The 14,715-nt window shown below is 40.1% G+C and overlaps 1 protein-coding gene across 6 annotated transcripts in view; it reads left to right on the top strand.

The window, feature by feature from the left end:
• Positions 1–14,715, top strand: part of FHL2 (four and a half LIM domains 2) — a 43,553-nt gene that overhangs the window by 22,058 nt on the left and 6,780 nt on the right. For 4 of the 6 annotated variants that reach the window (XM_009472600.2, XM_087759045.1, XM_009472599.2 and 1 more), the window contains exons 2-3: positions 6,000–6,179; positions 13,747–13,921. In XM_009472600.2, the coding sequence (XP_009470875.2) occupies positions 6,024–6,179; positions 13,747–13,921 (331 nt within the window). In that variant the 5' untranslated portion in view covers positions 6,000–6,023. The remainder of the gene's footprint in view (positions 1–5,999; positions 6,180–13,746; positions 13,922–14,715) is intronic. The other 2 variants (XM_087759044.1, XM_087759046.1) reach the window with 1 other exon arrangement.

Below are 14,715 nucleotides of genomic sequence, written 5' to 3'. Positions count from 1 at the left end.
TCAAACCAAGTTCTCCTGACTTTTGCTGGGGAGCTTCTAGGAGATCTATGAATATCTACTCTGAGCTTAAAACCTTCAGAAGCAGCAATGAACACCTCTATAATTAGATACTTCTAATATCCTAACCTTAATGTGGCCACTGGTAAAACAGCCTGGGCTTGTTAACAGGGCTGTTCTGAGAGAGCAATGACATATTATAAGGTCTTGATTTCTTGAAGACAGGGCGCCAAATTCTTTTGATGGGCTTACTACAGGATTGTTCTTCCATAGAAGCAGCAGCAAGAGAAAAAGGCTTCCACTTTCTTCTCAACTTAAAAAATTAACGAGTACAGCTGCATCTGTCTAAGCATCCTTGTCGTATTTACAAGCTTATCATAAACCCCAGATCATGGGATACAGGGATACCCAACAACTTGTTCCCTACAGTAATCATGACTTCCCTTTTTAAGGACCTACACAAAGATGATGGCATGAAGAACATTTGTAGCAATAAGCTTCAGTATCTCAATAACCTTGCAAAAGTATTTTCCTTTTCTTCTGTTTAATCAAGAAATGCACCTTCATGCAGCAGTGACCTGGTAGCCACTGGCAGGGACAGAGGGCCTATGGAAGGAGAAGAGTGGCTGGCTGGAGTTCCTGCAGGATGAGCTGTGCATCACTTGCCTTTCAGCACCTGGTTAGCTTTTGCATTGGCTATCTTTCGCGTAAGGAAGCAAATGTCCTTCTGTGGCCCATGGAGGGAGACTTGGCTGTTCTGAATCAGCTGGCTTGGCTCCCCATGGCCAGGAGCCCGCTGCTGGAGTGTCAAGGATGCAAGCAACACCTGCCCTATGGCCAGCTAGACCTTCCAAGCGCTCAGGTTCCCTTTGCTCTCCCTCTGCTCTGTCACGGTATCTGCAGGCACTGATCCCATGAAGAAAAGCGTAAGCTATACTTGCCCAGACAAAGAAAGAGGGCTACTGTCTCTTAATGTGTTTTAATAAATCTAAACACACAGGGTGTATGCTTTGGGTGTTTGTGGTGCGCATCTACTCCAGGGACTTCTGAAGTCCAGGTGAACTCTGACTGTATGTAACTTCTTTTTTCTTCTTGTCAGTGCTACTGGCAAATGGTTGTTTCTTCTTTTCCTAAAGTAAATTAAAAAGAAATAAAATTAGCTTTCCCCCCTCTCCCCTTGCATGGCATTATGGCCTGGTTTGGAAAAAATTATTAGCTCTTAGAAGAGTGGCTTGCAGTTGCTGCAACAAGATGATAGATAACAAATGTGGCAATAGCTGCTAAGTTACAGGAAAATAATCACCTCTTGCCAGAAAGACCAGCATAGTTTGAACTGCTAGTTCATAGTTGCAAAGTATATCATAAATCTTTGCATTTTACCCTTTGGAACATTAACATAAATTGTTTCCAGATGCTCTAGACCTGCATGGCTTATGTCACTGGAGTTGCCAGACACAAATCTTCCTTTCTCAGAGGAAGGAAAATAAACAGAGAGAAAATTCTTCATGTGCACAGTTCTTCTGGAAAAGAGTCAGGTGGGAGAAATGTGTGTACATCTTGGAGGAAGATGGGTGTCTCCGAAGACCTTTTATTTCCTGCGCAGGTGGCTGACAGAACATCCTGCTCCAGGGGCACAGGTAGAGCCCCAGCCCTGTTGACCTAACTGAGGTCAATAGCAAGTCCCCCTTTGGCATCAACAGGGGCTTAATTCTGTGTCTCCAGATACTGTTACAACAGGAGATCAGAGCTTCACTTCACTGAATAAACTAAACAACTCCTACATTTTTTAGACAGTGCCCCTTGGCTTCTTTCTCTCCCCTGTGTGTGTGCATCTGTACCTCTCAGTGTCCAACAGGCCCTAAAAGGGGTTGAAATGAGAGATGCACAGAACATCTCTTATTAGGCTTGCAGACATAGTTGAAGAAGCAGGCAAGGTCTGGGGCAGCTAGTCCCCTTTTCCAGTACTCAACAGTGTCATGGGATGGGGGAACGCCAGATGATTTCTTAATGACATTATAAGCCCTAATTTTTATGAGGTAATATGATAACTTTAACAATTACTGCTAGTAAAATGAGACTGACTGAGCAAAGAAGGGGAAAGAAGCATAGTTTTTAAGTCAGCCTACTAACTTTTTGGCAGTTTGCTTGCCAATTCTTACTTCCTGGAAGACACAATGTGGGTAGTGCTAACATTTGGCATAAGCTGCAACTTCTCTTCTGGGCATGCAATGGAAAGCTCTTTTCCTTTTGGAGATGTACTTGTTATGTCTGATGTTGTAGGAGAGAGACTGTATGGCAGAAAAATCAATTTCTCCTTCATGATAATGTTGAGAGCAATCTGAAAAAGCCTAAGTATAAAATGACTACTGCGATAAAATCTAAAGACCTTGCACCGCAAAGAGGTATAATAAAGATGAGCTTCTGGCCCACAAAGCTTTACAGTCAACAAGTATCAAACACAAGAGGAAGAAATAGATCAATGGCAAGGACACAGAATTGCAATTTGTGTCCATCCACAACTGTGAAAGTCTTTTGTTTTTTTCTTAAAGCCCAAAGGGGTGCATAAAATCTGCACTAAGTTAAGCATGATTTTTGTATGTGACAGGAACCAATGGACTGGCAATGCAGAGGACCATGTGCACCAAGTGACAGGCAAAAACATTGCTCAGTGTGATTTTGCATTTCTTGTTTGTAAGACAATAGTGAAATGAATTTTTTAACATGCCTGCTAATTCTTCAGTAGATAGGTTCTGTGATTACTTTACATTTAATTTCTTCTCTCCAGAGAAGAAAAAGGCTGTCAAATATCCTCAAAATATCACATTATAGATTGCAAGAGCCAATCCAAGGCCCAGATCTAAACAGCCTGGAATTTGGGATGCTTCACCCTGAATTCCAGCTTTCTGAATGAAACCACATGAAATTGAATTCCTCGCTTTAAGAGATCTTGGATCTGAAATTAGTGCCAGATCCAATAAAAGATTCGCGCAACTAAAACCAAAATGCAGATCTTGGAAACTTTTCTTTCTTGTCTTTTAATTTCTCAGCTCTCTGGAGTTGTGCCTCGAACCCCATCCAGAGCTGACCTTTCAGTGTCTTCATAGAGCAGAGTTCTCCCCTAAATCTGTTTGGGACATAGAAATCAGGTCCGCCTCTCCTTTCTCAGGGCAAGGGGGGGGGATATCCACTGTGACAATCTTAGACCACATTTAACAAAACTAAATCCCTTTCAGGACAGGGAGGAAAATGCCCAGGTATTTTCTAAAATAGTGACAGTGACTATTCTATTAAATAATGCTTGCCTCTGCCCCTGTGAAAAGCACACAGAAAATAATACAGCACTCAAAAGAAACCTCCTGTGACCAAGAGACTAGAACATCCACATCTGAGTCCTTTTCCAGTCACAAACAACTAAACTAGTATTTTTTACATTTAGCAACTTTGGATGGAGGACAGAAACAGTATAAACCTGTAAAGGAATCACACCCTATGTTTTTTGCTTTTACACATCTTGACTGCAGAGAAATTTTTCACTCTTTGGTATCACACATCTATTAATTCAGGGCTAGAAAAAACTAATTCTGAAGAAAGGTGAAAAATGCGAGTTCATAAATGGTTCCTGCTCACACTTTAACAGTAATAATGCAAATTAACTGTGCAACCAAATCTTATAATTTGGAAAAAATAGCTGATAAAGTCTGGTAAAAAGTACAGATTTCTGTCCTAAATACAGACTATTTGGACTGTAACTACCACTCCTTTCAGACTCAGTGATACATACACACACCAGTTTATACTGGTCTGACTCCATTCATTTTGCTGAAATTACTCCTTGAAGGAAATTAAGTCCCCTCTAGTTCTTTCATGGGAAAGTACAAAGGTGTTATGTAGCTTGGGGGTATAAACAGACTCAAAACGGAGGGGAAAATAAATTCACCATCACCTTTTAAATGTTGTGGTAAAGACTGCACCTCTGCTTCAAGAGGAGACCAACTTGCTGGAAGCGGTTATTAAGGAAAGGTCGCTCTGTACCGGCCCTGTTCTCCTCCCTTACACTTTCATTGCTAGTCACTGCTGTTGGAGACAGGCTAGAGGGGAAGTCTGGGTAGTCATTGGACTTCTCTCTGCAGCATAAGTCTTCTTAATTTCCGTCTTTTTGTTATCAATCCTTATGATCCTCTCTACTCCTTAAGGACCAAGAGAACCTAACACACTCTTAGCTCCCCTTTGGGATAAGAAAGTTAATTAGTTCCTAGAGCATCTGTAGGGTCAAAGCAGCTGGACCGCTACTTCTTCTGGGTTGTCAGTAGCACAGGTGACCAGCTGTCAGGATTTTTCTTCCAAGCACATTTTGGGGTTTGGTAGTTTGTCTCTCTTTCTTTTTTAGTAATTACTTGGAGTTCAAAAGGCTTCCCAGCAGCTGAGCCATCACTTACCTTCTTCACACATATAAAAGCACTCGCCCCTTAGTCTGTGCTAGTCACCACACAATCCAGCAGTTGACCAAGCATTAAAAAAAAAAGGAAAAAAAAAAAAGGCTTTCCAACCATCAAAACAAACTTTGCCCATTCAGACTTCCTTAAAACCTTAATCAAACCCCAGCTATGAGGAATAAAAGATAATAATAAAAACTGAAATCCTGGAGGAGAACTCAGGATTTCAGAATGCCCTAAGGGTGACTGCCACAGCCAGGAGAGGATCAAGCACGATCAAGCAACCTGTGCCAAAAACACTAAGCAAGTAACAACTTTTTGTTTAAAGCTGAGAGCTGAAGTTGGCAAAAGGACTGCAGCTGCTGTAAATGTCACTTGTGTGTGAAAGACAGAGGTTGCCACTTAAGCCATTTGTACCCAAAACATTTAAGGCTTTATAGATCAAATGTGGCTTAAAGAGGAGATGGGGCCTGGCAGGCAGTGAAGATTGTGCAGTCCAGGTGGAATGTGCTTTCCGCCTGGGAAATTCCCCTTCCTAAGCAGGCAGCTATGCCCTGCTCCAGCTGTAACCTCCAAACAGATTTCAGGTGCAACACATGCTGCAAGCCTCAGGTTAAGAAAGAAGCTGATGACTCCAACGAAACCCAAAATAAATTGTCCCAGGCAATAATGACCATTCATGCAAGTAATCGAAGGCATTTGTGTGATCGTTGCTTGTGTGTGCATCCAGAAAATGCTGGAGACATAACAAGACCTGAGGAGCAAACAGCAGTTGTCCCTAATTCAGACAAGCTGATACATCGTAAGCAGTTTCTTCTACTTGCTTTTCCCCTTCCGTAATTGTTGTTTGACATTTGCCTGAACCAAGTCAGCTAGCTCCCATTTGTGTCCTAGTACACTACAGCCATTAGATAACTCATTCAACTGCGTTGGAGAAGAATCAGATATACAATCACCAACCCCTCATCTCCTGCTGTTAACAGTGGCCATAGTCCCGTGCATGAGCAGAGATGGAGCGCTGATCTCTCACTGCAGGGCAGTGATGGCCAGGCATTGGCTCACTGAGAATGTAGAGAAGGAAGGAGCAGAAGCACATAACAGTGGTGCCCAATAGCCTGTGCATGACTAAATTCTACCATCAATGCAGACCTTTGTCTTGCCTTATGGAGGAGATGTTGCTCCTTCTGAAGATTAACTGGCTTATCCTCTTAATGTATTTGGCTCCCTCCATCCCTTACAGAGAAAGCTTCTTGCTTCGGACCTATTGGTCAAATCCCATTCACAAATCCCATGTCAATTCTTTAAACTCAGGATTTACTACACTCTCTCATCTCCAACACTAGCTCTGGTCAAAGATGGGTCAGTGGATGGCTAAAGTAGATGGGCTATTTTCATTACCCAGCACTGCAAAATTTATAGTCCAGTTTCTTCCCATTGTATTCATTTTTCTGACTGAAAGTGAATTAAAATTGAGGTACAATGTGATAAACTGGAATTGACAAAATTTCTTGGGGAATTGGGTCAAGTGTAGCTCAGTCTGACACGTGCCTATTTCTGCCTTCGTGACAGGACAGCTGGACTCCAGACACCAACATGACTGAACGCTTTGACTGCCACTACTGCAAAGAGTCCCTGTTTGGTAAGAAGTACATCCTAAGGGAGGACAGCCCCTACTGCGTGAAATGCTATGAAAACCTTTATTCCAACACCTGCGAGGAATGCAAAAAACCTATTGGCGCTGACTGCAAGGTATGCCAGATTCATGTCTTGTTACAGAAATCTTGACAGAGTAGCCTGGATACAGAGCTCTGAGACATGGTGTTATCACCTGGAAGAGTCCAGCTTAACAGCTACCTAGGGGTTTCTTTGGGTGGGATACCATGCTTTCTGGACCCCTGTATCTGCTTTTCACCACTTCACTTGACAAACCCTTCTTTACCAGGCATATTAATAGAAATAGAAATAAAAACAGAAACAGAAACAGAAATAGAAATAGAAAGAAATAGAAATAGAAATAGAAATAGAAATAGAAATAGAAATAGAAATAGAAATAGAAATAGAAATAGAAATAGAAATAGAAATAGAAATAGAAATAGAAATAGAAATAGAAATAGAAATAGAAATAGAAGAACACCCCTTTCTTCCCATAAGGCATTGGATGATCTGATGTTGGAAAGTATCTCTAATTCATTAGGAGAGTCCTACTGTCCTTGGGGTCAGCTGGGATCTGGAAAGGTGGCAGAAGCTGATTTTGCCTACCTTTGGGTCAGAGGGAGCTAAGCCACTGCTGGCTTTGCAGTGACCACAATTCAGTTGTCATCAAGAGACAAGACATACTCAAGAAAAGCTGCCAATTCATGGACCACAAAAATCTGGCTAATGCTGACCCAAGTAATAAGTCAGTGGGAACACAGAATAATTAGCCTTTTAAATACAGAATGATGATAGTGGAGGCTAACTAAAGGTTGGAAAGGACAAAGCAGAGGCCTTGCTTGCTTGAGCTATGCACTGCTGCACCGCATGGAAACACCTACCTGGTACAAATAAGGTGTGACCACCTGCATTTCTTTTAAATTAACCAAAAAAACTGGAGTTCATGTCAGTTTTACTCTGACTGAATGAAGAGAGATGATATTTGAGCCATCCAGTGAAGCGTCTGTTGGACTGCTACAGACAGACTTCATCGAATATACATCCTCCTTGCACAACATTGCCCTGTTCAAAGTTGGCCAAGAGTTTCACTGACAAGAGTTTGTACTAGAACAGCAATTTGCATTGCATAGCCATGGGCTCCTTAACCGGTATGAGGAGGTCTGACGTTTGATTTCCTACATTGCTGATCCATACCTCTAGAAGACCAGTTAGTCCCTATTACTCATACTACCACTCTGTCACTAGTTCAGAGATATAAAAATATGTGCTTACTCAGATTAGGAAAAATAAATGTCTCATATCTTCCGAACTGATCTATCCCACCCTATTGGCAAATCAGTAGGAAAGCCCCTTTCAGAAGCCTTAAAAAGGTGAGAATGTTTCACCATCATGACAGAGAACTGGCAATAATCTGTAAGAGGGTAGAAAACTGCCAGCTTTCCTACAGCTCATAAATATTCAGATTAGAGAAGAGATACAGCTGGCCTGACCTGAAAAAGCAAAATATTTCTGCCCCATTCCAGAATGTGCTTTTGTTTTAAGGTCTCTTTCTAATCCCCTGAGAAGATATTTCCATGTGTTGATATTCAAGAATTTAAAAACTTGGACCAGCTTCAACAAATCTCGGACAAAGTATTCAGGAATTAATCAGGCTGAACTTTTCAACCCAGATTTATGGATTTAGGGAGTGTGGGTGTTATCCGATATACTGCTCTTCTGTACTTTTAAGCAAGACACACTCCAATAGCAGATAGAAAAAAAAGCCCCTAATTGTCTGCAGTATAAGAATATTTTATATATGTAAAGAACCAGAACTATATGTGGAAAACACAACTATAAGATAGTAAATAAAGATTTCTTAAAGAGCTATAAAGTGTACCAGAAACAAATGTGTCCTTTTTTGTTTCTGTGACTGTTGTTTGTGCCTGTCCATGCTTTATGCTGCAGCTTTGAACCCGTTGACCAATTTTAACCAAATTCTGCCAGATGGATAAAAGTTGCAAACTTAAATTCCTACAAGTTTTCTGAAAAAAACACATGGTTGGGTAGAAAAAGAGATCCTGTTAATGTTCCCACTGAGAGGAAAACTAGAGTAGTTTTTCAATGACAGTAATAGATGCTAGAGAATACATTTTAGAGAGCCCTTATAAGTGCCTCAGCCACAAGATAAGTTTCAGTCAAAGCTTGTGCACTGTAGGACTCAGCATAATTCAGCCATGCAACACAAAGCCACAAAAAATCATGCTTCTGCTCCTCATTAAACCATATATATACATAGGTATATAAACACATAAGAAATATACACATACATACATACACAAGACATATGTATGTCTTTTTTATAAATATCTTTTTACACATTGCATACTGTACAAAAACAACCAATCAAAGTACACCAAAGTAAAACAGTTGTCAACAAGAGGACAGCCAGCTCTCCGCCTCTGACCCTACTGCAGTGTATCAGCACTGCTGCATAGCATCATCTCACCTGAGCTGAGCTTAAGCCTGCTCAGACACTGGTAATACTCCAACTTTGACAGCACTGGGCTCTGAGAGGGCCAAACTGATGCCAGATTTTCACCTTGATTTTTAGCTATGGCACAGAGAGCCCGTTAGACAACTATCCTGAAGACAAGCTTTCTTTGAATTCAAATCAGGAGAGAATTTGCTTCACTATCTTTCAGTCTTCCTATGGTAATTTATGGGTAACTGTGAATGTAACTGAATAATAACTAATTTGTTCTTTATTTTAAATGCTTTTTTGCATTAAAAAAACACCTGAATGACAACATGTGTCTGAACGACACCTTTGGACGTAGGCCATTTCGTTAGCTGTAAACAATTCTAGCTGATGTTTGTGAAACTTTCACAGACAGATTAAAAGCATCACATACTGAGTGGCAGGAGGCACTGGCAGGCAGTAGAAAAACACGATGCCATTTCTCTCGCAGCTATTACACATTATCCATATGCCAACAGGTTCTAATAGAAATTTACTCTTTCTAAAAAGAATTGGCATTTCATCGCCTACGTCCCTGGTGAACACTCACCACACCTACAGTTTCACGCTTCTTTCTGGAAATCCATCCATTATGTTCTCAGTTGCTTAACTGCTGAAATGTGACTTTCAGTTGATTTTGGCTTTTTTAATAGTTTCCTTGCAGGCCCTGTGGCACAGAAACCATCACAAATACAGGAAATACCTACAGTAATCTAGTGTTTAATGCAGTCTACAAGTCGGCCTTGGCAGGCAGGAGGGGGTGAAAACTCTCTGCAAAATGTAAGAATGAAATTAAAAGTGGATTGTGAGATAAAGCTACTGTGTTGGCACGCAGGCCAAAAATTAATCAAAAGGGTCGGTCTTACACTCAAACTAAATAAAAAAATAAAGCCTCCAGTAATGTGGGTCAGTGGAGAAAATATTTGTTCTTCAAATTTTTAATGTTTAAACCTTCTCATGAGTTGCAACACTTTTTCAGTGCATTACTGAACATCAGACTAGTTGTTGTGAAGTGGAATGGTAAGAGGCATATACCTTCATCTCTTCTCATATACCTAAGGTGCTGGGTTCAGCACAATATCACTTATTTTTACCATTTCTAAACATGCTTTTGATAGGGAAGTACCGGTCTAACATACTTGTTTTGCTACAGGGTGTACATGGCTAAAATCTGTACAGCATTTTGTTGTCATACTCCATTTCCCCTGCTTAACCTTCTGAAAAGAGCATTGCGGCCAGCAAAAACGTCTGATGTAGTCTTCATTCATGGACAAACGTATACAGTTACTCTTCTGGTAACAATCTCTCTAATCTTCCTCTTCTGTTGGGTCCCTGTTGAAAGCCAGTTGAGGAGAAAAGGTAATACATAATGGCTTAAGTTTACTCAGACTTAGAAAGCCAGAGTAGAAGGCAATGCAGTTGCAGGGCATGAGGAGTCCATGCTTAACCCACTTATCTGGTAACTCTAGTCTTGGAGCTCTTCTAGTTCAAAAGCAAAAGGAGTCACTGGCAGTCCCATCCTAGAGGCCCAATAAACCATGTTGGATCAAAACTATAGAGAACTATGGAGGAGCTGTAAAATGTGATTTTGCCAATGTTGAAAACAGTTATCTTGACAAAGTTTTCTTTGGGGATGACATCATGAAAATAAGTGAAAAGAAAATTGTTTAAAAAGCACTTAAAGGCTTTTCAAAACCATAAGTTTCACACCTGTTTGGGTTTGGGGATGACTCTGAAGTTTTGGATAGAAATAGGATCTGCATTAAGTTTTGCTTGCACCATATTCTTACAGTCAGTCATCTGAGCATGTTCAAAGGACCTCCACCTGCCCCACTCTCTGGTATCCATTTGAGAAACATCCACCATTCATTTGGTTGTCCCAGGGAATGCCAAGCTGAAATTTTCAGCTGAGGCTGACTCTCAGATCAGGCTGAACAAAGCACCCATTCAAATTTGAGTAGTTTCAGGTTTTGCTAATCTAGCTACTTTTTATCTTCAAATGAAACTAGGTAAGGGAAGGATTATTTTCCATGTTCAGAAGAAATGTAACTGAATGAAGTGTTCAGTATTTCTCCCTGCAAATTCTGCTGCAGGATTTATTGCAGCTCTGCAGAGACAGGCATTGCCCTCTTCGCCTTCTCTTTTCACTAGTAGCACATCTGGAACTGGTCTGGTGCTCTCTGCACTTCAGCTGCAAAACACTTGTACAGGACAGACCATGTCCATGAGCATCTGTGTGCATGCACCTCTATATGTGTAAGCACTGTTCCACTTCTCAAATTTCAATCATCTATGGTAATTCTTCAGTCTCTTATCCGTGTTTATGTGTGCTTTATCTAACAAGAGCACGTGGCTGTCAGTTTTCATAGATAGATGCATGGATCGATCGAAAAAGAGTCATTCTCCAGATTTCCTTTAGGCAACAGGAATCTGCATTTAAAACTACAGTTAAAATATGTAGCACCAGGGACTCATTGCCCTCAGGCTGCATAAAGCGGCTGAGAAGTCATGCTCATCAATATTTTAAGGATACACTCCTGTTCTGAGTCCACAATAGTAATTTTCGTCATTAGTTCTTCCTGGAAACCCATGCAATAAACACGAATCAGTTGTATATCACTTGTACCTTCTGCTGGAACAGATTTATTTGGGTTACAATCAGCTAGTGTAACCTAGAGCTCACATGCCTAGAGTAAACCTAATGTTCTTTCAGCTTAACTGAGGACCAGCCTAACAGTCAGACAAGCTTGAAGTCAGTTTTGCACATGCAACTTCTCCAGTGTAGAATCTGTTCCAGATCAATACAGCCACAGCTTCTGTACAAGCCAAAGGCTCCGGTTACATACACAACACACTAACATAGACCAAACCTGACTTCTGGTGACTTTATTACACTGACCTAAGAACAATCATGATGCAGAAACAGTTTCATCAGTACCTTGAACTTCCTTGCTTTGGATGTGACAGATTCAGAGAGAGAAAGCAATATCCATTTCATTGGTCTACTATTCTGCTGCAGGCATGTCAAAGCCAGACATCTTGGGCTCCCTCTGCATTTGATGTCAATATCTGTTATAATCATCCAGGTAGCTAAGGGTTTTTCAAGTCAGTCTGTATCTTGGGTACTTTGGGTTGTAGTTGCACTTCATGGCTTTGCCATGATGAAATATCTGCTACTTTCACCTACCAGCTAGTGTCCATACAGGCTGCCATAACTGACTCAAGGATCAAACCTTTCATCACTGACACCTAATCCTTGTCTTCATTACTCCTCTTCTAAAATGCACACACCTTCTCCAGGGTATAATTTTATTGATAAAACAAGGCAAAACAAAAGCAGATAACAGCATATGAATTTTAGAGATAAAAAATAGCTTGCAGAATATTGCAAAAAGAGAAGAAAGGCATCAAGTGGGAAAGAGACCAGAGAAAGAAAAACAGATCTGTTGTCATTCTATTCTCTAGCAGGCAAAGTTCACATTTTGGAAAACTCTGTTGGCTGTACGTTGTATTTTTCTGTTGAAAATATTATTCCCCTTCTGAGATCAGATCTAGGCTATTCAATTTCATTTAAAGAGAAAAAAAATTAAATAACTTCCAAAGAAGGGTTTTTTTCATTTTGCTATTAGAAAAGATTAAAATTTTACAGTCAGAAATTCGGGTTGTTTTGAAAGGAGTTAGCTGAAATGAACAGACAAGCTAAATAAACAACTGTCCAAAAGCTGTAAAGTAGAAGGCTTAGATAGTCTATCGTGGAGTGCAGCCTCTGAGACGAAAGACACATTGGGCACCAATTGTTACTCACAGTGATTTAAGAAATTCAGGTGAGTAGTGCAGATGTCCAAACAAAAAGTCTTTATTGCATGGTCAAATTCTGATTGAAGTTATTATAGTTTAACAAGCTACCACACATCAGCTGAGCTAGGCAAAACTCTTTCAGTGTTTCCTGTTAGCTATTTATGAGGACAAGGCTCCTGCAGACATAACGTGTGGTTATTTTAGGTTAGCCTAAATCCGCAGTATCTTTTGTTTGCTCTGGGCTAAGATTGCACATTTGGAGTTACCTGTGACTGGACTGACTGACACAGAGCAGCTGAGGCCAGATGATGTTTGAACACTTCATGATGCCTCCATTTCCACAATTAAAAAAACTGATATTCTACAACTCATTCTTTTCCTTCAGTTAACCAGATAAATTCAGTGCTTGTAATTAATACATAGTGGATCTTGAGCTAGAACCTGAGAAGTTATTTCTGCCACATTTTTATGCTCCTCATTCATGACAATACTAGCCCCTCACACTCCCACCTCAAACTGAGGCCTATATATTTTGGGGTAGACACCCTTTCTTGTAATGATCTAAGCTCCATTTTGTTTGAAGTGCAAAGACACTGTTCAAGTGTTACATGATTAGGCCACCTTAATTTAAATTTTAAAAGGCACAATCCATCCCTTTAGGTCACAAGTTTTAGAAGGAATGTTTTTTTAAAATAATAGAAGTACCACTGCGGAAAGTATTTTAAATACTTAGGTGCCCATGCTAATCCCTTGGCCAGAGTGTTCTGGATCACTGGCTGCAGGTACAATGTGATCTCTCGTCTTCCAGTCTGATCCACATTTGAAACGTAGGTAAACCAAAACACAAGAGTCGGTAAAAATTAGTTGCAGTGGAAAAAAAAAGGAACAGAGGTCAGATCAATTCCACCCTTAGTGTAAATCTGTTGAACTGAATAAATACCGGAAAGTAATTGGGAAAAGGATTTCTGTCCAGCAATGAACAGCTATGAAATGACCTAGAAATCAGCAACAGCTAAGACAAATAGGGGAAGTCTATTATACCTATAAGGTTAACAAGTTTTAATCTGACTCAAAAATGGGGCTTTATTCTCAAAGGAAATACCTGAATGAAACTCGTTGTTCCTCTGCCACATACAAAAAATGAAGGTTACCTTGAACTGGAAAAGGGTCAATAGTTGTCATGAGCTGTTCTTGGTTATCATAGGAAAATAAATTCACCTTCATCAGAACATTTTGTTTTCTTGAGCTGTGTGAATTAACCTCAGCTCCTGGCTGTGGTTCAGATTTGGATGTGTTTGCATTCTCTGAGCTTCCCGTTGCGCAAACTATTCATTCTGCTTACTCTGTGGTTTTGGATTTCTACAGGATCTGTCTTACAAGGACCGCCACTGGCATGAAACCTGCTTCCACTGCTTCCAGTGCAAGAATTCACTGGTGGACAAACCTTTTGCTGCAAAGGAGGAGCACCTACTTTGTACTGATTGCTACTCCAATGAATACTCTTCCAAATGTAAAGAGTGCAAGAAGACTATTATGCCAGGTTAGGATGCTCACTTTTTGGATTAAGAAAAGATTAGGCTAAATATCAAGCCCAAACTCAGCAACATTTGTGATAAATATTTTTCTTTGACTATCTCTGCTAAGTCATGGTGAACTTTGTAAAATACAGTTGATGGTGCACTGTAAGTCATTTCCATGACCAGAACATGTTATTTTCATAATGGATCATGATAGAACTGTTATTCACATGAAGCAGATTACTCTTGAAAATTAGTATTTATTTCATTTGGTGTTTTTATTAATGGGATTTATAATTTTCTACAGCAGTATTCATTAAAAGGCTTTTGATGGCTGGACAACTAAAGTTGATCTTTCTGTCCAGTCCCAACTTTGTACTCTGTCTTGATTGGCTTCCACTGCTTGAAGATCAGAAGCACCTTGCAAATTTAACAGCTTACTTAATTCATGATTTAGCTTTTTATGTAATTACTCTAAATTTAGCTTCTACCATAAAAATGAAAAATTTGTCAAAGTGCCTCTAATGTCTTTCTTGAGCACAAAGATATGAAGAAACAGGAAAGAGCTATTTTCTTTTTCAACATGAAACATGAGGTTGTAGTAATAGATTGCTAAAACCTCATCTGCTCATGTCAATACTATAGCATTCTGTGATGATTTGAGGGCTTAAAGTGGAAGGAATATTGGTCCAGAAATAAAATATTAAAAGGCAATTTGAAGAATGCATGTACATGCTCCATAACAATTACTAGTTACTTTTTCCAGTAAAATTTTTCCTTGGCTGGTTCTGACATGGGTCATCTTAGACAAAAGCTG

Source organism: Nipponia nippon, unplaced genomic scaffold, assembly GCF_047370975.1.
Source record: "Nipponia nippon isolate SJK-2023a ecotype South Korea unplaced genomic scaffold, ASM4737097v1 scaffold_2, whole genome shotgun sequence".
Classification (NCBI taxonomy): Eukaryota; Metazoa; Chordata; class Aves; order Pelecaniformes; family Threskiornithidae; genus Nipponia; species Nipponia nippon.
Note: the sequence above shows the minus strand (reverse complement) of the source record. Positions and strands in the feature narration are given on the sequence as shown.